At 35.6% G+C, this 26,220-nt stretch overlaps 1 protein-coding gene and 1 non-coding gene across 3 annotated transcripts; one reads left to right on the forward strand and one right to left on the reverse strand.

Annotated features, from left to right (window-relative positions):
- The first annotated feature begins 11,014 nt into the window (after positions 1-11,014).
- On the forward strand, positions 11,015-11,121 carry LOC140856772 (small nucleolar RNA R71). Its single transcript, XR_012140374.1, has one exon. It is a non-coding gene; the product is annotated as a small nucleolar RNA R71 (small nucleolar RNA).
- A 6,772-nt stretch (positions 11,122-17,893) lies between these two features.
- Positions 17,894-25,476, reverse strand: LOC105041914 (transmembrane 9 superfamily member 2). 2 transcript variants are annotated; one of them, XM_019849473.2, is made up of 8 exons: positions 25,223-25,475; positions 24,557-24,597; positions 23,875-24,460; positions 22,249-22,386; positions 21,915-22,071; positions 21,256-21,740; positions 18,191-18,434; positions 17,894-18,122 (listed from the first exon to the last, which is right to left on the reverse strand). In XM_019849473.2, exons 1-7 carry the CDS (start codon positions 25,384-25,386, stop codon positions 18,215-18,217), a joined length of 1,791 nt encoding a protein of 596 aa, XP_019705032.1. In that variant the 5' UTR covers positions 25,387-25,475; the 3' UTR covers positions 17,894-18,122; positions 18,191-18,214. The 2 variants fall into 2 exon arrangements, with proteins under 2 accessions (XP_019705032.1, XP_010917284.1); XM_010918982.3 differs by having other exon boundaries at positions 17,894-18,434; positions 25,223-25,476.
- Between the last annotated feature and the right edge of the window lie 744 nt (positions 25,477-26,220).

A 26,220-nucleotide genomic window follows, 5' to 3' on the forward strand; every position in this document is an offset into this window, starting at 1 on the left:
TTCTTGGTCTTTTTGGATCAAAAAGAAGCTATATATACAGGATAATTTTTTTTTCAATGACCTAGCTTCTTACAAAAAAAGCATTCTGTCTAGCTCCTATTGACTTTCAACTTTTTGCTCTGCTTTGACTTTGGATCGATGGTATAATTTTCTACATCTTTTCTTCTTTTCTCTCTTAAAGGATTGACAACTTACAGATGAACCCCCCACTACATGCATCGGCTCCTTCTGGAGCTGATAGTCCTTCCGAATGTCTGCAGTAATCCTAGCAAATCATAGTAGTTTACTGCAGGATTGATCATTCTAATAATGACTCAAAAAGGATAGGTAGATTTTGATAGTGAGTTTAGGATAGTATCCTTGTACAACTGTTCATGCGTAATGAAAATCAAGTTTGCTTAAGTGTTCAATCTGCTCGATCATAGTATAATGCAATGATCGATGACTGACATCCCCTATCGTATGTGGGCATTGAATACAGTATAGGAGATTTTATGTCTCTCCACATCCTTAAGGGTGCCGAAGGACTTATTCAATTTTGAATCATATCCCCTGATTGTGCATCCTCAAACTTATGGCTAAGTTCATCATTCATTACTGCCCTCATGATGCAACGCATAATCATGTGGTCACTGAGACACTCAAATAAGTATCTTTCGCAGCACGAGATGCCAGTGGCAGCAGGTTCTTTGGGTGCTAGATTCGTAAAGCACGTATAAGATCCTTTTGTGCTCTAGAATGATCTTTCAACTTTCGATACCAGCTATTGAAGTTAGATCCGGTAAGCTTGTCACTATCCAGCAACGAATGGAGCCGATAGTGTATTAGCCATAGTAGAAAAAAAATATAAACCTATTAGTATATAAATTATTTTAATACTAAATATATTAACATTAGTTTAAGATTTTTTCACTATTTATACGAATTGGTAGCCTCTACCTTCAATTCAAAGAATACATCTAATTTCTTAGCAGATACTAAAATCCACACAGATTGTATTTGGACCTGAGTGTGGCTCAACCAACCGTAGTGCACCATGGGTAGGTTTCTAACCAATTGTTTCTCCAAACAACTTTTAGCAAATAAATTTTGCCCCAGGTATCTCTTCAGTAGGTGTGTGGTGCCTCAACTGAAAATTCTGGTTAAGTCCAACTATTAACATGACTACATCAAGCACATCCAATAAATGAATATTCAGATCTGAGTGTGGCTCGATCAACCTGAGCATTGATTTGAAGGATACAACAAGATGGTCATATGATGAATGATAATTCTAATGCCTAATAGACACCAGGCATGTGGCACCTCCAATATCTATTTAGAATATTAAACTCATTATCACGTACCTTAATGGGAGGCTATGAACTAGTAATCTCCATAATTGTATCATTTTAAGAACCTAATAATTTAGAAGATTTAATTTGATGATTTGAGAATGAGAGAAGAAATTGATCTACAAGTCGTAAATCCTCTCGTTGACTTACCAAGTCATAAAGAAGACTATATACAAGTTGGTCTAAAGATATCTAAATCAGTCACACTGATTTATCTTAATGGCATGGGTCAGTCCGAATCGATTAGTGACCTAATCAAAATATAATATACTATGTCGGCCAGATTATTGAGATCGGTGGGAGGGATATGTCATTAAATCATCATAGACGCCAAACTTAAAACTGTCAAACTTACCTTAGACACCAACTGGTTAATTAGTTTTAATTTGATCCATCAGAAGATTCAGGCTCAACCATTAGGCCATGATCATAGTCCATTTAGTATGGTCAAAAATATTGACTTGATCAAACTACAACTATTGAGGTTGATCTAAAAAAATTCTGATCTAATTTAATTCAACTCTTAATTAGATTCAATCAATTTTTTATTTAGTCTATATTTGTTTCTAACCCTAGATCTAATCCAGTAGGAGGATCTGATTCATGCTAACTCATTGCCCATCAATTTATGTGGTGTCTTAAAAAATCTTCAATTCTCAAATGTAGATCATTTTAAACTTAATTCTAAATTAAGTATGTAAAATATATATTTCAGTTTGTAGAACTATTCTACTAAGGATTCAAGTGAAGCATACCACATATTTCATATCATGAAAATTAATTTTCATATATATGTTTAACAATTAAATATACATAATTATGATCTAAACTTCATATATACATCATATGTATCATGACTACTTTTAGATCACTATCAATTATATCTAATGTAATATGCTATTCAGATTTTAAAATAATTTTATATTTAAATTTATCTTATTGAAATTGTATTGAGTCATAAATCACTTTAGATCTAATCTAAATATATTCATGATCAAAATAATTTAAAAATCTGTTTACTATTTTTTTATGAAACAAGATCATAATGACACCTCTACACATCATAAGAGAACACATCGAATGGGCAAGAGAGGGACATTAATCCCTACTTTCTCTTATGATCGGACGGTCAGATGATCTTATCAATCCAAATATTGGGCTACTAGGATCTGAAATCTAATTTCAAATCAAAATCACATCTATATATAATTTTTGAAACAAAGTAGGCATGTACATGATTTTGATCATATCAACCATGTTCTTCATCTAATCTAATCAGATCTAATGCATCATATATATCATATCAAATCTGAAACTTAATTTATAAAGAATATAAAATATTAAATTCAGATCTGAAATCATATAGAAAAATATTTAGATGCATATATGAACATATAAAGATTAAATTTTTGGTTAAATCTATTTCGATGTTGTGTAGAATTTTGTTAAAAATTAGATCTGAAAATCTATCAAAATAGATTCAATTTATATCTGAGATAAGTCTAACTTTTAATCCAAAATAATAACATAAAAATTCTATAAAAATTAGTTTAAAATAGATTTTAAAACAGATTGTTATTCTAATAAAAATCTGCAAAAAAAAATCTGTTATAATAGATTTATAACAAATCTTAACCAACCATTGATTAGGATAATGAAATCTAATCAAAATCAGATCATAAATTTTATTTAAACAGATCTAAATTAGATTTAATATCTAACATAAAATTTCAATTACATATCATATATAAAACTATTAAAAAAAATCAGTTATCCATCCATATATCAAAGTCTGGCTCTGATACCAGTTGAAGTAAAAAAATCTGATTCGGGATCGGATCGCTAGAGAGTATCTCAAAATATTCTATAATAAGCTAACATAGATTTTGTCTTTTACCTGATACGCAGTAGAACAGGGATCAAATCCCTAAAGAATTCTTAAATCTAAAGCCTCGCAAAGGTTTGAACGTACAAACCCTCTACTTCACACACACGCCAAGCTTCGTAGGAAAGCAGAATGAAACTTCAGATCATCATACTTTCTCAAGACAGTAAGGAGGGGAGGAAGAAGATTTTTGCTGTGATGCCTCACACTTGGAATTGGAATGCTTAGAGCTCTTTACACGTGGAGGAGATCAGCCCCAAAATCCACACGCCAAGGAGAGGAGATGCTTCTCTTCTCTTGGATGCCACCTTTCTCTCTTTCTCACCTTAGCATACAATCTAATTGTTATATTTTGATAGTTAGAGGTCCTTTCTATTTATAGATGATTCCTCATGACCCAATAGACTAAGAGTCCTAATTCAAATCAGCTTTGAATTATTCCATCCCTTATCTAAGGAGTCCTATTTGAGATAGGATAGGCACTAAACTTGGTGCCCCCATGCACCCATGCCTAGACCTAAGAAAGGACGACAAAACTAGCACCCCCACCCTTCTTTGGTCAACCATGAAGAGAGAGAATCTCAGTAAAATTAGACTCTAAGGATCTAATCTAAATATGGATCAAAACGAATCCAATTCGAACCTGATTCAAACCAATTTCGAATATGCCATCAATCCTAAATTGTTTAGGATTTAGGATCAAGTTTAACTTGAATTTTTAATCCAATTAAGTCTAATTAAATCAGATCTAATTTAAAATTAATTAGCACTTAAAACCAATCTCTTATAGACTTCTTGGATCATAGATCAAATCTTATTCATCCCTGAAATTGAACCTAAACCTCATGTCTAGTGCTAGCTAGACATAGTGATACATATCGTAGCACACCAAAATTAACCCTACTCACTACTATATAGATAGGGTGAGTCGGGATCATATCCGCAGAGATCTTAGTTGATTGTTTTGAAAACATAAAAGAAAAAAAATAATAAATTATAAAAAAAACTAAGAAAGAAGTATGAAAAATAAAATTACTTTTCATTAATCTAATAAAGAAGTATACATAAAGAAAAGAAATAAAATTATGATATAAGACAACTAAATCAAGTTGATCTTCTTATTGCACCTGATGGTGGATGTGTCTCCTTGAATCCTTCATCTTCCTCCATGCAGACAGCGACAGGATGGTTGGAAGGCTTGGTACAGGAACTCCAAAGAAGAAAGATTGATGGAAGCGGATATGTAACAGAGAAAGGGTAGCGGCACTAGGATAAGAACCTCTCCTATATTTGATAGGATGTGAAAAAGAGATCTATAGAAGAATATGTTGTGCTAGGGTTAGTACCTCCCCTAGACTTATGAAGAAGAGGAAGAGGGAGAGAGAAAGAGAGAAGCTTGAAGAGAACTTAGGCATTGGCTTCCTTGAAAAAGAGGGAGGTCTTGGGATTCTATTTATAGAGTGAGGAGGCTAGGGTTTCATGAAAAGAGAGATGGGAGTGTGAATAAAGATTCTTGGATCTTCATATTGATTCTCCTCCGTTGATCAATAAGTTGTGTTCACACTTAATTCTATTTATCTTTTAATCTGGGCCTTTGATTGGAGAGGTTGCTTTTTGACCATTGATTTTTAAGTTGCGTTCACACTGAAATAAGAGCTGATTGCTTGGTTCACTCAAATTTGAACCAATTTGAGTCTAAATTGAATCGTATGAATTCAAACTCTCAATTACCTGTAAAATAGACTAGATAGCGTTAAATTCTTAATAAAATAATATTAATGATTATAATATTTAGTACCTCTAGCGTCTTAAATTAAGTATTCATCACACTTCCCAATTTGAACTTTACTCGTCCTTGAGTAAAATAGATACATTAGCATTGTACACCAAATTATCCTTGAATTGAAAGTTATCCTAGACATTTCTAACTATAGTTGATATCCGGCTAGATTATTAAAGAGGTACTTCATTGGATTATCAATTCGACCCAATTAATGGTTGAGTATTAGCCATAAAATTTTTAGAGATCTTCTTTCACCGACTTCCCACTCTACTCTTTAAGTCCTCAAACTTGATGTGAGCAGGGTTTATTATCTTCTTACAATTTAGTCCTCTTTTTTTTTTAAAAAAAATATTTACATGTATAGTCAATGCAATATCCTAACCCCTTAAGCTTTCTAATTGACTCTTATAGCGAGCTTTTGGCCAATGACTCTCAAACTAGTTGGCTTTAGGACATTAGGTGTAGGGCACCCCTCAGGCTTACTAACTCAAATCAAAAAGGTTACGAGTTAAAACTGACTATACAAGAGGTTTCTTCATATTTTCACTTTTTGACGCGAACAACAATGCTTACTTAGGCGAAAGTATCTCGATCTTTCCATCCATACCTCCATAAAGCAGATTCTTCATTGAGATGGTGGGAAAAGGGTTCTAGAATCACTTTAAAATTTAGTCTGGTTAAATTCTTCCATTAATTGGGTGTCCTTAATAATTTTTTCTTCGATATCTCTAAATTATCTAGACTGTTAATCATTTATTGATTAGAGTGCCTAGTTAATTTCAAATTGAGATAAAATTTAGATGCACAAAACTAATTATTTCTGACCATACTCAAGGATTTAATTAGTTATTCTCTCCTCCAACTTAATTTTTATTGTCCCCAATGGAAGAAGAGAATCATAACAAAGCAAAAATAGAGTGTAACAAAGAAGGACACCACCTGAGTTTGATGTGTGTAATGTTAATTAAGATGTCATTCATTGCTGGGCTATTTGTTCTTGACTCCATTGATCATGGTGCTCCCCCCAACTTGGCTAATTATCTTTTTCAAAAATTTTTATAAAATAAAAAAAAGCTGGATAGCTGAAAAATAAAATATTGGGTTGCCTCCCAACAAGTGCTAAATTTAAGGTCTTCAGCTAGACCAAGCCAGAGTTCAATTGTAAACTGGATCCTGTAATTCAATTGAGTCAACTTGCTCGCCATCTCTAATTTCATCCACATAATATTTCAATCGTTGGCCATTTACTTTGAAGGTGTTTTTCTGTTTAGGATCTTTGATTTAATTGCTCAATGAAGGAACACCTGAATTACGATATATGGTCCATCCTAATGTGAACGGAATTTTTCAGAAAATAGTCGCAACCTCAAATTATAAAGCCGCACTTTTTGATTAGGTTCGAATATTTTTCGTGAAATGTATTTATCATGATAAGCCTTAGTTCGAGCCTTATAAATTTGTGAACTCTCATATGCTTCATTGCGTAGCTCTTCTAATTTATTCAATTGTAGTCTCCTATTACTGCTCATATTTTTCATATTGAAATTGAATTGCTTTATGATCCAAAATATGCGATATTCTAGCTCTACCGACAGATGGCAGGCTTTTTCAAAAATGAGTCAGTAAGGAGACATTTCTATCAGGATCCTGTATGTAGTACAGTAGGCCCATAATGCATCGTCTAATCATCCAGATCAATCTTTTCGATCAGGTCTAACCGTCTTCTCAAGAATTCGTTTGATCTCTCTGTTGGAGACTTTTACTCGGCCACTAGTTTGAGGGTGATATGGTGTAGCAACTTTATGAGTGATTCCATATTTTTTCATTAAACTTTCAAAGTGCCTATTCGTAAAGTGTGTACCTCCATCACTAATAATGGCTCTTGGACAACCAAATCGACTTAAGATATTCTATTGAATGAATTTGATTACCACCTTGTGATCATTCGTTCTGGTTGTCATAGTCTCAACCTATTTAGATACGTAATCTACCGTAACCAAAATATATTCATATTCATAGGATGGAGGAAAGGGGCCCATAAAATCGATTTTCCAAACATCAAAAACTTTCACAACTAAGATGGGAGATAGGGGCATCATGTTTTTTTTAGAAATATTTTTCGTTTGCTGACAATGCAAGCACTCAAGGCAAAATTTATGTGCATCTTTAAATAATATCGGCCAGTAAAACCCACTTTGTAACACTTTTGCGGTCATGTTCTTTCCACTAAAATATCTCCTGCATGCATGAGAGTGACAAAAGGTAAGTATACTTTGACACACCCTCAGGGACACAGCGTCGAATCACTTGATCAGGACAATGTTTGAACAATTCGAATTCCTTCCAATAATAATGTTGGACCTGTGAGAAGAATTGATCCTTCTCTTATTTTATCCAATGGAGAGGAACTTGCCCTATTGCCAAGTAGTTAATGATGTGGGCAAACCATGGGATTTGGTCAGAGGATGTTGCAAAAAGTTGTTCGTCAGAAAATTTTTCTTTGACTTCATCTGTACCCATCGTATGATCAACTAAGATTCTAGAAATATGATCAGCAACCATATTTTCGAAACTCTTCTTGTCTTGGATTTCTAGATCAAATTTTTGAAGCAGAAGGATCCATCTGATTAATTGTGGTTTAGTATCTTTCTTTGAGAGCAGATGTTTCAAAGCCGCGTGATCATAATACACTAGAACCTTAGACCCTAACAGATATGAACGAAATTTATTAAGGACAAATACCACCGTCAGTAGCTCTTTTTCTATCATAGTATAGTTCAATTGAGCATCGGATAGAGTTTTGCTAGCATAATAGATCACATGTGGCTCCTTATTAATTCTTTGACCTAAGATGGCCCTTATTGCAAAATCGAAAGCGTCACACATGATTTCAAATGGGAAGGACCAATCGGAGGTTTTATTATGGGTGCTGTTGTCAGGGCTGTTCGTAACGTATAGAAGGCTTGTAGACATTCTTCATTAAAGATAAATGGTGTATCCTTGACCAGCAGATTGCACAAGGGTCTCGATATTTTGCTAAAATTTTTAATGAAGTGTTTGTAAAATCCAGCATGACCTAAGAAAGATTGTATTTGTCGAACCGAAGTGAAGGGTGGTAGTTTTGAGATAACCTCAATTTTTACTTTATCTACCTCAATCCTCCTTTCGAAAATAATATGTCCCAATACGATCCTTTTTCGAACCATGAAATGGCTCTTTTCTCAATTTAAAACCAAATTTGTCTCCATGCAGCGCTTAAGGACTTTGGAGAGGTTATGAAGACAATCTTCAAAAGTGGTTGCAAATATAGAGAAATCATCCATAAATATTTCAAGATATTTATCCATCATATCCGAAAAGATGGTCAAAATATACCGTTGAAATGTAGCGGGTGCATTGCAGAGTCCGAATGGTATACGTCGAAAAATGAAAGTGCCGTAAGGGCAAGTGAAGGTGGTCTTCTCTTGGTCATCCAAAAATATAGGTATCTGATTGTACCCTAAATAACCATTTAGAAAACAAAAAAAATATTGACCTGCTAGCTGTTCAGGATTTGATCGACGAAGGATAATGGAAAATGATCCTTTCTAGTAACAGCATTGAGTTTCCTATAGTCAATGCACACTCGCCAACTAGATGGTGTGCGAGTGGGAAGCAATTCACCTTCTTCATTCTCCACCATAGTAATACCTGCTTTTTATAGGTACTATTTGAGTAGGACTGACCCATTTACTATCAGATATGGGGTAGATGATTCCAGCGTCTAACCATTTTACCACCTCTTTCTTCATTACTTTCCGCATATTTGGGTTCAGTCTCCTCTGCATGTTTCGATGGGGTTTGGCATCTACCTCGCAATGAATATAGTGCATACAGATGGAGAGGTCAATTCCTTTTAGATCGACAATCGACCAGCCCATAGCCTCTTTATTTTTTTTCAGAACACCAACCAATTGTGCTTCTTGATCCGAGGTCAAGTCTGATGCAATGATCATCAGAAGGATGTCATTAGATCCTATGAATGCATACTTAAGTGTGGCCAGAAGTGACTTTAATTCTAGTGTAGGTGGTGATTCTAATGATGGGGCTGTGAGTGTATTGGCTAATGCAGGTAATGGCTCATACTTGATTGTCTAATGGGGAGTAGTTTCATCACTTGATGTATCAACTAAAATGTTTACTTTTTCACTACCTCCCTCCATATCACAGTCATCCACTCCAAAGTACGTCAAATGGGTGTCTCAAAAATTATGTGCAAAAATTATTGATGTTGCTTCCTCTATAATATCCTCGAATATATCTATCTCGAAGCAACTATCCATTGATGGTCCCTGGGATGCACTAAACATATTTAATCTCAGTTTTTTATTCTCAAATGATACGTCCATGACTCCTGTCCTATAATTGATGTACGCATTTGCCATAGCTAGGAAGGGTCTGCCTAAGATAATGGAAATTTGCCTTGAATTGCCACTCAGTTCCATGTCAAGGACTAAAAAATCAACTGAAAAATAGAACTCATCTACCTTGACCAAAATATCCTTGATCATCCCACGTAGTGTCTTAATTGATCTATCAGCTAACTGTAGAGTGACCGATGTGAGTTTCAATTCTCCGAATCTAAAAAATTCATAAATCGAGCTAGGTAAAAAGTTCACACTCGCCCCTAGATCTAGGAGAGCTTGTTCGATGTGAAGGTCTCCTATAATGCAAAAAATGGTAGGGGTACCTGGATCTTTAAGCTTTGGAGGGATAGCGTGCTGGAATACAGTGCTAGCTTGTTCGGTGAGGCATACTTTCTTCGAAAGTTGTGATCAAAATTTATATTTCTGGGTACATAATTTTTCAAAAATTTTGCGTAAGCTGAGACCTGTTTGATTACATCTAGAAGAGAAAGATTAATTTGGACTTGCTTAAATAATTCCAACATCTCATCAAGTCTTCCTTCTTTCTTATCATAAGAGTGGGGGCTTTTAGGGCACTCGAAAATAGAGCTTTAGGCAAGTAAGGTGATTCCGGTGTAGTTGATCTCTTTTCTACTTTTGTGTCCTCCTTGCTCTTAGGTGATTTGGGCTTAGTCAGAGGTCTAGGGTCGGTCTCATTGATTTTACTCGTGTGTTCAATGACCTTTCCACTTTTGAGAATTATGATTGATTTGACATGTTCAGAAAAGATATCTGGAGTATTGGAGCTCTCAACCATGAATTGTCCTCTTGAATTGCTCTCAGATTGGCTAGATAATTTTTCTCCTTCTCTCCTACTGACTGCGGTTGCTAGTTGACCTATCTGGGTCTCTAGCTTAGCAATGGATTACATGTGGGAGTTAAGGGTCTGGGTGTTGACTTCTAATCGTTCTAGCACTTTTAGAACCTTATCCTTAAAAGCTGAGCTGTGACTAGTGATGGATAGTTGAGGAGTATTTTGAAACTGATGGTATGATCCATGCCTATAAATCGGATCCTGATAATTTGGTCTAGGTACAGCAGGGCCAATCACTGGCTGTGATCTCCAGAAAAAATTTGGGTGGTTTCTCCAGCCGGGGTTATAAGTGTTCAAATATAGATCATTTCTTGATCTACGAGCTTGTTGGGCTTGAGCTTGCTGGACCTGCTCATGCGTAAATTCAGAAAATTGAGGTGTGGTTGGACATTCACTAACAAAATGAGTCGGGCTTGTACACAATACATAAACATCTTGCACTGGATTAGGTAGAATCGAAGAGTGTTCGGTATTCAGAAGACGGTCTAATTTTTGGGATAACTCATCTATCTTACTGTGGATATCCATAACATTTCTAATCTGATAGATTCCACCTCTTTTTTGTGGAGACATGGGTCGTTCTTTAGAGGTGGCAGACATGTGATGTAGGGAGTTCTCACTAAGTATTTCAAAGAGCTGTCAAGCTTCATCCTCACTTTTTAGCATGAATGTCCCACCACACGATGTATTAATCATTGCCGGTGTTTCTCCGAAAGACCATTGTAGAAACACTGAACAAGTTGCCATTTGGGGATAGCATGGTGAGGGTATTTACGAATAAGATCTCTTAACCTTTCCTATGTCTCATGAAAAAGTTCACCATCCAATTGGAAAAAAACTAGTGATGACTTTTTTAATTTGATTCGTTTTTCCAATTGAAAAATATTTCTTGAGGAATTCTCTCTGAAGATGGTTTCAAGTTGAAATGATTATGGAATCTAGAGAGTTTAACCAATGCTTGGCTTTATCTTTAAATGAAAAAATGAACAGTTTCAACCTAAGGGCATCATTGGAGAAATTTTAGATTTTTACTGTAGAGTATATCTTAAGAAATTCGTCCAAGTGTTTATACAGATCCTCATTCATCAGTCCATAGAATGATGAAAGCATTTGAATAATGCTGAATTTGATTTCGTATGGTGCCACCTCCACAAAAGGAGGCTGGATACATGACGAGTAAGTGTAAGATGAGGGAGTAAAATACTCTCTCAATTGTCATGGTGGGTCAGTCTCTTATTTTGGATCCATGATTTTGATTTGGTTTATTCGAATCATTTTTTCTAGCTCTAAGTTTAATAGGTGTAAATCAGATTATAATGATCGGCGTCCTAGCATGCACCCAAAAGATCTCACCGAGTTTTAATTTCAATAAACTTTTTTTTTTTGAAAGAGAAGAGGAGAGTAGGAGGAGGAAAAAGAATTCTAAAGAAGAGAACCTAAGGAATTCTAATGCTAAGAAGATAGAGAAGAATTAATTAGATTTGATATTTTTAGTCAACAATCAAGTGGTTCAATCAATCATATCTATGAGTTATCCTAGATCTAGACAGCTCCTAACTACCAAAGTCATCTTCAAGCACTCTAAGTAGCAGACTAGCTGCTCAACTGACCAGATAAGTGTAAGGTTGGTGGGGGTCCCCCCATTGCTTTCCTTAGACACCAACTGTATTGACTAGGTTAGCGAATGGAACCGATTAATGAACTACCTTCAGGACGTAATTCCTGAACCACTTTCCTAGACACCAGTTAAACTGACTAACCTGAACTCGATCTAACTTTTAGGGTTCCTTGTCCTACTGAGCTCGAGGATCCTTAAGGGTCAATGTCTAATCGATTTTAAATTAGAAGTTTAGGTCAATGTAATTGCAAGGTGGTGATTTGTGGGCCAAAGAAGAGTGATGAAATCTCCACCTTATGTTGATTAGGGTTTTGCCCTTAAGATTTTTTTTTATAAAAATATGCAATACAAAAGGAAAAGATGTCCAAACATGTTAAGTAGATTTTAAAATTTAATTGATTTATTTATATTAGTCAAGTATTATGTATTATCATTGTATTCCTTTTATATTATATTATCTTTTAGCAAGAAAAAATAAAAAGTAAGTTTTTAAATTAAGTTAATTAGATATTAGAAGTCAAGTGAATCTAACTAAATAAAAACTAAATCATACTAAGATTAAAAGACAAGTAGGTATTCTACAAATAAAGCAATAAATCAAATCTACTTTTAGGATAATAAATTATTCTAAGCTATAGAAAGCAGTAAATTACTAGGAATAATAGGCAATAATAAATAAGGTAGCTACTTAACTATGTAAATAAGTTAATCTCACAGTTAGGAATAAAAGATAACTATGTAATCCAAATAAAAGGCTAAGAATCTAATCTACTTATGAAGTGAAAAATCACTAATTATATAAAATAATAAATTATTCTAATCTATAGAAAGCAGTAAATTACTAGTTATAGAAAATAAAAAATATTTCTATGCATGTAAATAAAGAAATCTAAATATAAAATAGTAAATCTATCATATACGAAGAGTAATATGAGGTAAAAATTTTGAAAAAGAATACATAAAAAGTAATCAAGTAATCTAAAGTAAGAAATAAAAATCTAGAAAGTAGTAAAATATATATTTTTTTATTTTATAAATTTTTTTTTGATTTTAAATTTTTTTATTTCAAAACAATCACGTCAAAATCTCTAGCAACGGCATCAAAATTTGATGCGTGTCGTAGCACACCAAAATTAACCCTACTCACTACTATGTAGATATGATGAGTCGGGATCGTATCTGCGGGGATCTTAATTGATTATTTTGAAAATATAAAAAAAATAATAAATTATAAAAAAAACTAAGAAAGAAGCATGAAAAATAAAATTACTTTTTATTAATCTAATAAAGAAGCATACATAAAGAAAAAAAATAAAATCGTGATACAAGATAACTAAACCAAGTTAATCTTCTTGCTGCACCCGATGGTAGATGTATCTCCTTGAATCCTTCGTCTTCCTCCATGTAGACAGCGACAGGATGGCTGGAAGGCTTGATACAGGAACTCCAAGGAAGAAAAATTGATGGAAGCGGATATGTAACAGAGAAAGGATAGCGGCATTAGGATTAGAACCTCTCCTAGATTTGATGGGATATAGAAAAGGGATCTATGGAGAAATATGTTATGCTAGGGTTAGTACCTTCCCTAAACTTATGAAGAAGAGGAAGAGGGAGAGAGAAAGAGAGAAGTTTGAAGAGAACTTAGGTGTTGGCTTCTTTGAAAAAGAGGGAGGTTTTGGGGTTCTATTTATAGAGTGAGGAGGCTAGGGTTTCATGAAAAGAGAGATGGGAGTGTGAATAAGGACCCTTGGATCTTCATATTGATTCTCTTCCGTTGATCAATAAGTCGTGTTCACACTTAGTTCCATTTATCTTTTAATCTGGATCTTTGATTGGAGAGGTTACTTCTTGATCATTGATCTTTAAGTTACGTTCATACTGAAATAAGAGCTGATTGCTTGATTCACTCAAATCTGAACCAATTTGAGTCCAAATTGAATCGTATGAATCCAAACTTTTAATTACCTGCAAAATAGACTAGATAGTATTAAATTTTTAATAAAATAATATTAATGATTATAATATTTAGTGCCTCTAGCATCCTAAATTAAGTATTCATCACATAGTCAACTGTTTAATTCCGTATGATCCATAACTTAATTCTCAATCAAGTCAGTCTATATATTCAATCAAGTCATGTACTTCCAAATTGAATATATAGATTCAGATCAATCATTTCCTATGTTGCTTGACTTTATGTGTGACTCCATAGGTTCGAACACTAAGCTGATAGCACAAGAATCATTTTCTATATTAATTGAAGTTACCATCTAGCAATGGTTTCCTACGTCTAGATAGGTCGAATATTTGTAAGGTAATATTCAAGAACCTATGTATATAGTTACCACATAATTCATCTCTTTGACCTTGAATGCTCAAGGACGATCTAGGGTTAAACTGTCACCCTAAAAGAATCATCCACATTGTATTCCAACCTTTCAAATCCATCACATGGATTGTCCTAGTCAAGATTTTACTAAATTAAAATACAGTGATACATTAGCTCCTCTAATTCGGAGGGGTCAATCCCATCTTGATCCATGCACAGACTTCACAAGTACTTGACTGTACCTAGTAGCTTTCCATCATTACATTAAAAATGCAGATAGTACAGCATCAAAGGACAGTAAGTTGTTTGCAAGTCATTATGGTGATCTCAAATCTGAGGGCTATTTATGCTACTATGCTTTAGGAGCTGCTCTCAACAGCAGAGCGCTCAGCAGGTGAGTCACTTATTCAGTGACGATGTACTCCTACATCTCATCTATATGCCATACCAGTGTCTCCACACTCCTTGGTTAAGAGGACAACCATCCTATATGATACACAACAACTTTCACTTGATAAACATTATTGTTCTTTAATGATGTATCATTTGGTCGCGAACATATTTAAGAACTATACGATAAATCATCTTTTATCGATTGCTTTATAGTTCTAAAGATTTCATCACAACACAAGAGTTCTAGTAAGGAAGATATAACTTTGTGATGAAAAATATCAAAGTAACTTTTATTCATTGATAAATAATTTATATACATATTATAAAAGGAGCACAATCGTCCAAATGATTGGCTTTAGGACATATTTCTTAACAAGAAAGTCATAAAACAGTACAGAAAGTGATAAAATAATACAGAAAGTCATAAATAGTGGAGAAAGTTATAAAATAGTGCACGATGTCATGAAACAGTACTGGATATTAGGAAACAGTAGAGAAATTGATAAAGCAGTTGCGAAAGTTGCAAGGATCATATAATAATGCCGGATGTTATGAAACCATGAAGGAAGTCATAAAATAAAACAGAAAGTTATGAAATAATACCGAATGTCATGAAATAATGAAGGAAGTCATAAAATAAAATAAGAAATTATGAAACAATGCAGAGAGTCATGAAACAATGCAGAGAGTTATGAAACAAAACAAAAAGTGATGAAACAGAACAGAAAGTCATGAAATAATACAAAAACTAATAAAATAGTAAAATAGTGCAGGATATCATGAAACATTGGCGGAATTCATTAAATAATGTCAGGAGTCATGAAATAGTACAGGAAGTCATGAAACAGTACTGAAAGTCATGAAATATTGATGGAACTCCAACTACAATAAGCCATAATCCGCACCTAAGATATTATGAAGGGAGTATAGGATGTCGTTCTCTTACCAAAAAAAGGTATCATTGATTATCATATATGGATCCATAAGATGTTATGAATGGGATCGTAGGTGTAGTAAATCACCAAAAAAAGGCACCGTCGGAAACTATTTCGATATTAGGAAGTCGTGATCAGGTACCGGAGATCAAAATCGAAAACAGAACTCGACGTAGAACCTAGTCAAGGCATTAACTTCATCTGACTACCCATGGAGACGGCATGATACATAAACTACTTGAAAAAAAAAAAGGGGGGGGGGGCATGGGTTCTTACTTCCTAACTGGCCCGATGTACTACCGTCAAGCAATTTAAGAGAAAAAGATGCTGTCCAAAACCTCCTATGATATGAAACAATCGGAGCAGGATTGACATGGGACGCCTTTGAGGAGCTCAGAGAGGAAGAAGAGCATCTTCGAGGGTGGAGAGAGAAGGACAGCATTTGAAATGGCAAAGCGAGAGAGCATGATAAGCTAAAATAATTTTTCATAGAGGAAAAAAGTATTTTCATCCGTAAAAATTTGAAAAAACAGATTGTGATGGGTGTTGAATGAACATCATGATCGAGAACAGACGCACCTCTATTTTCTTAGTGCGGAATGAAGCCCCATCCCATCTTCTACGTAGATGTCATAACGTCTAATCGCAACATGCGGTGCACTTTGCATCAGATTTATTACACCGCCCCGGTGTACAAAGAATTATTACTAAATAAAATTCTGGAAAGCTAAAGCTCAAGAAGTGATGGGCTCAGGCTTAGGAACTAGGACCGAAAGTTGGACCAGACTGAGCCTAGGCCTGACTGAAATAAGCCGTACCTTGAGCTGCACCTAGTCCGAACCCGACCCGGGCCTGGGAAATTGAATTAGGCACCCAAACTTCTGTACTTGGCTGTTGTAAAGGAAGACAAAGAAGCCAATCAAACTAGACTTCACAAATATGTATTACCAAATTGTTTTATTTTTAAAATTGTCTTTCAAACTTTAAGAGCCTTTAGCAACAAAGCCATCTTTCTTTCTAAAATAAAAACAAAGAACAAAAATAGACAATTTTTACGTAGTATTTCACTTAATTTGTAGGGTAACAAAACACAAAAACAACGATGGTGCCAAATAGCCCATTACTTATCGAGGGAAAGTTGGGCCCTAGCCCTGCCCAACATCTAAACCCTCGAATGCAACTTGCCCCTTAAAATTCTAAACTGGCCTGGGTCGATCTCTGTGTCTCTATGTCACATGCATGTTAAAATTTATTTTTAAAATCATATTACATGGTAATCGATTATTTAAAAATAGAGGTGGAATGATCCATTTAACTTAATTCAAGCTACTATAGATCAAGTTAAATTATATGTTTAATAAAATGAACAGATTTAGATCTAGATTTTGACCAATGTTATATCCAATCTGACCAGTATCTGCTTTGACCGAACCCATTTGCCACCCCTGTCAAGCTGATACGCTATTAGACATCACTGAGCCCCAGTCCAAAAGTCAATCAGGCCTCAATTTTCAAGCCATACCCACAGGCTTGTTTTACATATGTCTTCTTGGATTCATCAATCTCAAGGCAAGCACTTCAGCTTTAGCATCCAGAACAATCAAACCAGTCTATGATTCACAATAACCTCAATCCAAGTTTAATGGAGATCCAAACACCTGTAAGTTTAATGGAGGCTCCAAATTGATTCCGTAAATACATGGCTTCGCGCTTGACGTATCCACAATCGTAATGGTTTAGCCTTCACAGACCCGAACACCGCAAGTTGGAGCATAATCCTCCAGTATCATCATCAATAATAGTGGCATCATAACTCTAATTGAATTCTCGCTTATGATCGCATCCTCCCCATTTTAAACAAATCTAACAAAAATCTTAACTGCCACAGAATGAACAATGTACAGGGAGAAATCGCCAAATAAAGTTCACAATTATGTTAATTTTTGGAAGCAAATGACACTGAAAAAGACCGTTTACACCAAAAAGAATCACCATGTAGATCATAGTCCTCTTGAATAAATAACATTTTAAGGTCTTACTGCAGGCTTTCAAGAAGGTAGCATACAAGATTGGTTTCTGATTAACGGAAAAGAAAACATAAAACAATGTAAAACTCACAGGCGGCGAGAAGCTTATGAGTTCAAGACCATAGTGAGAAAACTCTTCCTGCAATACTTTATACTTTGAATTGACAAAAAAATTATTTCATATACTTTTAATGAGTAACCTCAAAGAGTTATAAATCAAAAGAAAAGCTTAAAAAAGAGAAACGGGGGAAAAATTATCCCACCCTCTGCCTCAGTGTCAGGAAGGTTAAGTGCATGAGGCTCATAGAAAAATACTAAAACAAAGCTGGATTTAAGGTGTGAAAAGAGGAACTATATTGTAGAATATGTAGGTCCATGTAATGGTACAAACTTCTTTGCAGATTAAGCGGAGCTTTCAAGGGAGCAGAATACAAAAAGAACATGAATACAATTGACTCCACCAAAATAACAATTTTGAAGGCTCAGCCTTTGTTCAAGAAAAGGTGATCCAGCTCTAAATCCACCTGCTGCTCCATGTCCACATGTAAAGTCCAACCACCTTTCACAAATAGCAACTCTCTCACTCTCTATAGGAAAGCCTATATAAAATAGAAAAAAAAAACATACCTAACATGATCCAGGGATGACTGATTATTCACACTTGATAGACCGGTATATGTGACGGACAAATAACAAGGCAGCACGGAAACCAATGGTCCCAAGCATGAGGAAGAAACCATAGCAGACGCAAGCCATGTACCCAAAGAAGAACGAAGTTTGCATAAAACCTGACATGTCCGACCGGGCATAGTAATAGTACAAGCAGTACCCATATATGAATAGGCCAGTTGATCCTCCGCAAAGGAATGACCTGAATCAGAACAAGTAGATGCAAGGTTTCAAAATTCAAAGACGTATACACAAAAAGCATTTGAGATGGATCACAAATTTAGAAAAGCTGTATACGAGCACCAGTGCAATCGGCAACATGGTGTGCCAACTAGTGCATGCCCCTGGGATCTAACTCAGTAGCCCATGGCCATCCAATAAAACATTTTCTTTCATGAAACAATATCAGAAGTCAGCAGCAAATACTCAAAAGTATTGTAATTCTATCATTACATACACCAAGCCAATTTTAAGTTCTGAAGAAAAGGCACAAAATAGAACCACTAACTAGATCCATTGAGTTTCCAAATTCATGCATCACCAGGAGGAGGATACATTTTCAATTGAAAAACATTACACATGCCGTATACAATAAGCAATCCGAGCTACTGATCTCTGTTAGTCTTTTTTAATAAAAGTATATTGCTCTCAGCCTGAGTTTCGCTCATTATGGTTTTTTTTGGATGAAGTGTCAGGGAACAGATCAATTGCACCTTCTCTCGGGACACATCTAAAATAATGCAGAAAATGGACAAAGTCAAGAGGCAGAAACAAGGATACATATGCTTCTAAGAAAGGCTGTTTACATACAGAACTGCTGAGTTTAACCTAATTTTTTTATGAGTAAGGATATCACTACATAATGCTGCATGAAAATAAGATGTAAGAACTAAGAACCATAAATAACTTCAACAATGTTGTTGTTCCAAAAACCAATACCCGTTTTTTGAGTCTCTTGGTCTCAACTTTAAAAGACCTTCTAAGGCAGCTCTGCAGCATTGACCCAGGTCAATAACAATACTCAAATCCTATTGGTGAACTGTACATGCTATAGTTCACAAATTGCATATAATTTAAAGGAAACCGCACCTAATGAAGCCCAGGATAAAATTAGTATTATCTTCCATAATAAGGTCATGTTGGTAAGTATCTTGATCTATGTCATCTGTTAAGCTAACAACAGAAACCCTAAACCCTAACAACAGAGAACCTCTTTTAAAGCTTCACTTTATGACATGCAATCAGCAACGTAATGGTGGATGATGTTTTATCTGAAATTCATAAAAGACATGCAAAGGAGAGGATTGGAATATAAGATCAGGAAGCAGTCATCACATGCATTAATAGCCCACTAAATCAGGCTGGAACTTCAACTATTAGTCCAGAAAACGATCATTTCATTAGCTTTATTTGAACATAGGATTCATACCAAAATTCCAACTTTTAGAACCCATGTAAACCAGATCCCCTGTTCGTAACCTATTAGCTCATCAAAGCCCACCATCTAAGGCTCCTCTAAGCACTTCTACCTTGCTGGCTAACAACAAATCCCTTCAATTGAAGCAATTTTACCATCTTTTCAGCTATTATCTAGCCTCCACTACTTATGAACATCTGAAATTTCTTGTCTCAGATGCATAGAAAGGGCTGGTCAGATGCATAGAAAGGGCTGGTCACATGCACTGAGTGTTCATATCTCTGACACAATGAACATCAACATTATCATTTTTACAAAAAAGTTGTTTTAAAATTTATAAATTATTTAGCATTTCTGTTGTCTTTTTTTTTTCCCCTTCAGAGTTCTTAAAATTGAATATCCATTTTATTGCACTGGACTACATGCAACAAGTCAGTCCACAGCAACCTCGGCTTGAGCAGATATCCATCTGATTTGAAGTTCAAACCTTTATGCACAAATTAGACTCATAAGTCCACCATCTAGAACATAAATTAGAAAACTTATATAACCAACGTGTTAGCTGTGATCTGAATGCATGTCTAATTTCAAACTAAAAGTTCCACAATTTACACTAGCTGGAGTTGAAATTTAGTGTTTCATGAATAAACAAGCATTTATAAAGCTGCATGTAACACATACTACAACGGTAGAGAATAGCATTAACTTCTAACAGATGCTAGTGCACAGAAAAGAAAAGCACAAAACATTAAAGAAAAGATGGATTTTCGTACTGAATGCCTCAGAACATCCATATGATGTGGAACCCTTTCTCTTTAATTAAGATGGATAAATTCAGATTGGCTTTAGATCATGCAAATTTAAAAGTTTTTAAATTGTACTATTACGCAACCCAAGAACCAAGGTACCTCTAATTCCATTCCCTGACCTCCCTTTCCCTCTCATGCTCACCATAAATGACTCCATGGTCATCTTTGTGTTGGGTCCCAGGTTTACCTTACATTATTTCACTTTTCTCCATAAATAAGGCGGGAGCGAACATATGGGCAGTGACAAACATGAGGTCATGCAAATAGCTAATTTGTGATCCCAAATCGAAAAGTTCAATGCAAGATCCAAAACTTTTGGAACATTATTTTTCCAACAGAATGTCAACAATTCATTTATTAGATCACCTTTGCTAGGCAGGAACAAATAAAATGAGTAATATACATTTAAACAAATACAGATTGTGACAAAACTTGGAGGAGAGAGTTTTGGAGTAGTGTGTATTCATATACACAAAGCTTTTAACTTAAAAGTTACTTTTAATGGCATTCAAGGCAGCACTCATTGTCATTTCCCTTACAGGATAATACAAAATTAAATCTTGTGCAGATTAACTTCCTAAAAATCAGCAACAAAATGTGATTAAGAAAAAAGAAAGAAAAAAAGAAACTAATTAAGGCCCAATGCATGCCAAGCAAATGTTACAGAAGTTATATAAATAGCAGCCCTGGAAGGATCAGGAATACCATTAGAAATATATGTAAAGAGAGTATCAACGCAGGGACAGCTAACACAAATAATATGAAATACCTATCAAGTCAATGGATATCTGGCTTACCTCCACCACCATTCATGATCTTCAGCAGCAAGTTGAAAGTAGGTCAATGCAACAGTTATGAAGGCAGTGACAATGAGAAGAATGATAAAGACTATAAAGAGGATGCTGTAGATTGTGTAAATTCGGTGACCCCAGACACTCGCAAATATGTAGTAAAGTTCAATATAAATGGCACTAAAGGGTAGAAAACCAGCCATTGCCATCTGCGGAATAGTTCCTCGGTACCAAGGCAGAGGTGGGATCTCTCGAGGATACTTGGTAGTGCGACAAGGAGCCTGGAATTCTGCCTTGCTGTTCTTGCCAGCAATCCCACCCAGAACAAGCAGAGGAGAAGTTACCAGTGTCCATATGAGAAGAATCACTAAAATAGTGCCAAATGGGAGTGCTGCTGTAGCACTATAGATAATGGCCACAGTGTTCAAAAAGCAGAATGTCAGGAACAGAGGCCCGCAAAACAGGCATCCTGTCATCAGCAAATTCCTTACCTGCAAACAGAAATATGAAAATGGCAACTACAAATTCTTCCATCTATTCATCACATATATTTTATTTGCACATGTTGCATATGTTTGAAAAGCAATTACATGATAAGACTAATGAATGAAGGGAAAAAAAATGAAACATAAAGAGATAAATAAAAAAGAAAATTAAGCACGCACCCAGTTTGTTCCTTCAAGCTGAAAATAGAAAGAAGTGGAAATATAACCAGCTATGCCAGATGTAAGTGCGTAGATGACAACCAGAGCAGTGAAAAGAGCACCTCGATTGTAAGGGTAGAACACCCCGACTAAAGCAAGAATAAATATGAAAATTGTACTGCCAAGTATGCCAAGAAAAAAAACAGTATAAGATGAAGGACAAAACAAATCATAGTTTGCTAGAAAATATTAGGACATTTAAATGTGATACATCTATTAATTGAACATATTATTTAACATTAGTGCATTCAGATTGACGAAATCAAACAATACAAGATCTATATCCGAAGCTTACAGAGCAAATAGCTGAGTGCCAGAACCAACACAGGCAGCAAAGAGTGACTTGTGCTTTGGGAACCTAAAGACATCCCCATGGATATATTTCCATCCAGTCTCTTCCTGGTCTTCAGCTGATTCCTCATCATGAGCATACCTTTAATCAGAGAAAAGAGATTAACAGAGGGTTAATTAATTGAATGTTGCGACCATATTTTTAAGCATTTAAAGAGAGTGGACAAATTAATCTATTGCTCCCTTTCTCTAGCATGCACAGAAACACACCATCATGATCCACACAACACCCCTGGGAACCGATTCTTGTTCCATAAAGCCAATTGAAAACATGATACTAAAAGGCTCAGAGATTACTAAGAATGTAGTTTATAACTTTAGACTTCAGCCAGCACCAGCATATATGTTCCAAATGTAGCACCACAAGCTAATGTTCTTCCTGCATGAACAACTCCATGCCGGCATGCCCTATACATATATTGGGTCCATACTGTCTCATCCAAGGCTATATCAAGTTTGTATTGGGCCACATAATCTGGAAAGGTTTTGCATTTACCAATGGTGAACACGTTGTGTTCATACAATTTTCTAATATGTCCCTGTCATTCTTGGACTTTATATAGTTAGCTATAGATGTTGTTGTGCACTTTTTTTTTTCAACAGGACTTTTAGGCCATCAAAGTTTGTTAACTGTTATCTTTTAAGCAACTCAACACGTAATAGGATTTTAAGAGTACACCAGATACAGAATCCTAATTCATGACTTTCAAAACAGTAGCAAACAAGGATTTATACACTTAAGTAAAGATTTTGCATGAAACCTCAATATTTCAATAATAAATTTCAAAATCATAGTGATCTAGATAATATTGGACAATGTTTATCACCGTACATTTATGCTATATACTTATTGTTCTAGCAAGTAGCATATTTTGTTGGTGTCGTAGCTCGTGAGCCACTATGTAACTTCAGCACATATTAATTACTGTCCAGTGGAAAAAGCACAAAGTGGCATGTTGTGCCTTCAATAAGATCTAGATCCAACAACTACAATATTATTAGAAGATAAAATAGCAGTACATTATGAATCATTTGCAAGTTCCAACAACCAGTACCTATATATATACATACAATGTAATTTTCAAAAAATCTACGATGGCATCCAACATATATTGATACACATTACATTTGTCTTCAAGAGCTCAGTTGACATACAAAATAATAATAAAATCCAAGAATTTATTGTTTTTTGAAAATTGTTAATCCCACACTCCAATAAAATTTGTACATAGTTTCTAATATGTATGATAAAGTATACTCACTTCAAAAAAGGATCTAAAGAGATGTGTCGCAGCAATATGGATGTCAATGCTCAAACATATGAAAACACAAATCAAAGTTCGTGTAGTTTTAGTGGAGTTGTTAATCTTTGTTGTTTCATTAAAAAAAAAAAAGGTTTTATAGATTCTATCTCAGATTACTTATATTGCTTTTAGTGTTCCAATGATTTTCTATACAATTTCTATATTGCATGTGCCACATTCTAATTGCCGAGCATGCACTTAAAATGGCAAAAAAGATATAAAACAGAATAATGTAAAATAAAATAAAGAAATGAAAACATTCTCACTTGACAAAGTCATTCTTTAGCACCCGCATGAGAATCGTGGCAAGGAATCCAGTCAGCAGAAGAACCGTGACACACGAGTTAATTATTGAGAACCAATGAATTTCCAAGTGATGCGGCAGTGATGAAGTCTGTGAATACTTATCCATCCGGTTCTCAAAGGGTGTGCTTGTCTCCCTCCACTTCACTGAATACAAGAACTCCACCTCGATTTCCCTGTCCTTAGTGACATCAACCAATGCGTTGGGATCGGTGTGGGCATTGATCTCAATCACTCGGTCACCATTATATAGGACGTCAAAGTGGATATGCCTGTAAAGGTAGTACTTGTACTCATTCTCATCAGTCTTGCCTTCCCTGTCAACCTTCCCAATGAATCCCCAAATGGGGAGGTCATCATAGTACATCTGGAAGTAGTAGTCCTTGAGGACTGCGCTTCTAAACTGGGCCACCTCTTCGCTCTTCAGCTTCTTCGTGCACACCACTTTGGAATCCAGGTCGACACGGAAGTCAAGCTTGTATGGAGCATCGACCAGGCGGTCCCCATTCAGCACTTCACCAAGAGCTTCTGATTTCTCCTTCACATGTTCTATTTCAACACATGATTGATAAAACAAACTATAAATACTATGAAGCATGTGAAAACATAAAACAAGATAGTATGAAACATGGGCTGTAACCAGACCTGGACTGCAGAAGGGGAGATCAAAGTACCGATACGTCTCACTGAAAGAAGGAACACATGAGTGCAATTAGAAATCATAACATTTAAGTATTGAATCCAAGTCAAAGAAGAAACAATGGAGGTTTCAGTGAAGGGTGTCCAACAACTAGATCTTGTCATAATGGTCAATCGATATAATATCAAAATCTAGAACAACTTCACATATTCTGATCACGACTAAACAAGGCCTAGTAGATCTGAGCAACCTTAACGGAAAGAAACCATTTTTTCATGAAATTTCTTCTATTTTTAATGGACCAACAATTTCACACTCACAAATTCTCCTTATTTTACGAACGAATCAAATAGTTATCAAACTTTTAGGACTAAAAATTTATATTGTGGGTACAACATCAACCCGCCATTACCAATCGAGTAGCGATGTTCCCCAGATAAAAATCTCCAAATTTATACCAGATCCAAAGGATCTAAACTAATAGAGGTCAAATCAGATAAAAAATCCCATAAATAGAATCAACCCAAACCGGACAGATCCCGCATCAAATCCGACAGGGCATCTAGACCCTAGAAATCCAGCAGATCCGAAAAGGATGAGAAGAGATCCGATGCCGGAAGAGGCCATTTCAGGCAAAAGAAACTTTAAAAACGGAAAGAAATGAAGCCTACCTGGGGTTGTGGAAAGGGCCGACCTTGTTGGCGTAGAGAGGGACCGGCTCCCCGGCCTTGTAGCGGTGATCGGACGCGTCGGCCGCCACTCCTGCAATCCCGAAACATAGCAAGAAAACCGCCACCAACACCGCCACCAAAACCATCGCCTTCTTCCTCCCCATCTCTTCCCCTCTCTCTCCCTCGCTCTCGTTCGCGCCCTCTCTCTCCTTTGACGCGAAAAGCGTTTTATGGAAGAGAACCAGCTCGGTGACTCGGTGCTCTTTTAACCAAAGTTACTAATGCAAACATACCAAAAAAAAAAAAACTCTATGTATCTATCTAACTTTATATATTTGTTTATTTGTTTTGGGGCTCTAACCCCCCAAGTGACTTGAAGCGAGAGCGAGCGAGGACTAATTGGGTATTTGGGTCCTCCAAAAAGTGTCGGCCAACCAGTCGCTGGCCAGTCAAATCGCATTTGAGCCGGAGGGCAGCACAAATAGCTTGAAACGGGTGCATCGTGGGCCAGGAGGCCGGTGTAACAGTTGGCGTGCTGGTGGTGAGGAATATGTATTTAGGTGCATGGTTAATTTTGGATTGAAAACCTAGGTAGACAACTAATAGCAGAACACATTGAGATCTTGGAACTAGTTGAGAAGAAAAGCTGAAGTTTATGGAGATATAAATATTTGGATTGATATCTAGTGATCATTAGGATACAAAATATCTCCATCAAACTATGCTCATTGAGGAGATGGTCACATGGAGAAAAAAAAAATAGAGGGCAGACGAAAGAGACGTGTGGCTGAGGGGAGGAGAGAGAACACATACATTGAAATTCTTTCTATTGGAGATTCGAAAATTTATAATAGAAAGGACATCTAAGGTTAAGGAAGAATTCAAGGAAGTCCATTACCATCCTGTCAGAGAAATTCCAGCAAATCTACAAGGGATGAGAGATCGGCATTCTGGTATTCAAAATTTCGAACAATCTCATCAGTCTTTTGAAACCATAT

This window comes from Elaeis guineensis, chromosome 3 (assembly GCF_000442705.2).
Source record: "Elaeis guineensis isolate ETL-2024a chromosome 3, EG11, whole genome shotgun sequence".
Lineage (NCBI taxonomy): Eukaryota > Viridiplantae > Streptophyta > Magnoliopsida > Arecales > Arecaceae > Elaeis > Elaeis guineensis.

Coding starts and splice junctions, on each gene's coding strand:
- LOC105041914 (XM_010918982.3), bottom strand. CDS start 25,386: ATGGGGAGGAAGAAGGCGATGGTTTTGGTGGCGGTGTTGGTGGCGGTT. Junction 22,387..23,874: donor CTAAAGAATGACTTTGTCAA/GTGAGAATGTTT, acceptor CTCTGATTAAAG/GTATGCTCATGATGAGGAAT. Junction 22,072..22,248: donor GGCACTCAGCTATTTGCTCT/GTAAGCTTCGGA, acceptor CATACTTGGCAG/TACAATTTTCATATTTATTC.